A 622-nucleotide genomic window follows, 5' to 3' on the forward strand; every position below is an offset into this window, starting at 1 on the left:
CACATACCCAGGGGGAAGTAGTGCGGCAGCCGCTGCAGGTAGATGTTCTCGTCCTTCTCCAGAAACACACAGATGATGAGCCGGTCCACCTGCGCCAGGGCCTGATGAGCCTCGCAGGAGCCGCTCCCTGGCTCCCAGGCCTGGTCCCTGTCCCCCCTGCCCCTTTGGGACGCCCTTCCAGCGAGGCTACACCTTCACAGAAGGGGTTCGTGGTGTGTGAAGGGAAGGAGAGGGGATGCAGGAAGGGCTGGTGTGGCCAGAGACTTGTGGGCAGGTGCTCTGCACCCTGGCCATTGGCAATGACAGATGGGGCTGGTTAGTGGGACCGGGATGCACCCCATCACCCCACCCCTTCAGGCCCCCTCAGCTGGGCCCGGCCTCACCTTGTCCTTGTGCTGCTCCAGCCACTCGCGCAGCGCAGCCAGCACTACCTCCGCCGCCGCCTCGTTGGGGTAGCCTGGGGACCCCGAGAAAGCGAGTCCCGGTTCTGCCCTGCCCCCTTGCCGCTCTGCCACCCGTTCAGCTCCCACTGCCTGCCCCGACCCCACTCACCAAACACGCCGGTGGAGATGCAGGGGAACGCCTGGGGGCGGGGCGGGGGGGAGGGATAGCGTCATTCTCC

The 622-nt window shown here is 66.6% G+C and overlaps 1 protein-coding gene across 5 annotated transcripts in view; it reads right to left on the bottom strand.

The window, feature by feature from the left end:
- MACROD1 (MACRO domain containing 1) overlaps window positions 1-622 on the bottom strand; it is a 149,888-nt gene that overhangs the window by 494 nt on the left and 148,772 nt on the right. For 2 of the 5 annotated variants that reach the window (XM_014537990.1, XM_014537991.1), the window contains exons 5-7: window positions 553-583; window positions 384-457; window positions 8-89 (exon numbers count right to left, since the gene is read on the bottom strand). In XM_014537990.1, the coding sequence (XP_014393476.1) occupies window positions 8-89; window positions 384-457; window positions 553-583 (187 nt within the window). Of the gene's footprint in view, window positions 1-7; window positions 163-383; window positions 458-552; window positions 584-622 lie in introns of all 5 variants that reach the window. The other 3 variants (XM_005864168.2, XM_014537989.1, XM_014537988.1) reach the window with 2 other exon arrangements.

Source organism: Myotis brandtii, unplaced genomic scaffold (assembly GCF_000412655.1).
Source record: "Myotis brandtii unplaced genomic scaffold, ASM41265v1 scaffold187, whole genome shotgun sequence".
Lineage (NCBI taxonomy): Eukaryota > Metazoa > Chordata > Mammalia > Chiroptera > Vespertilionidae > Myotis > Myotis brandtii.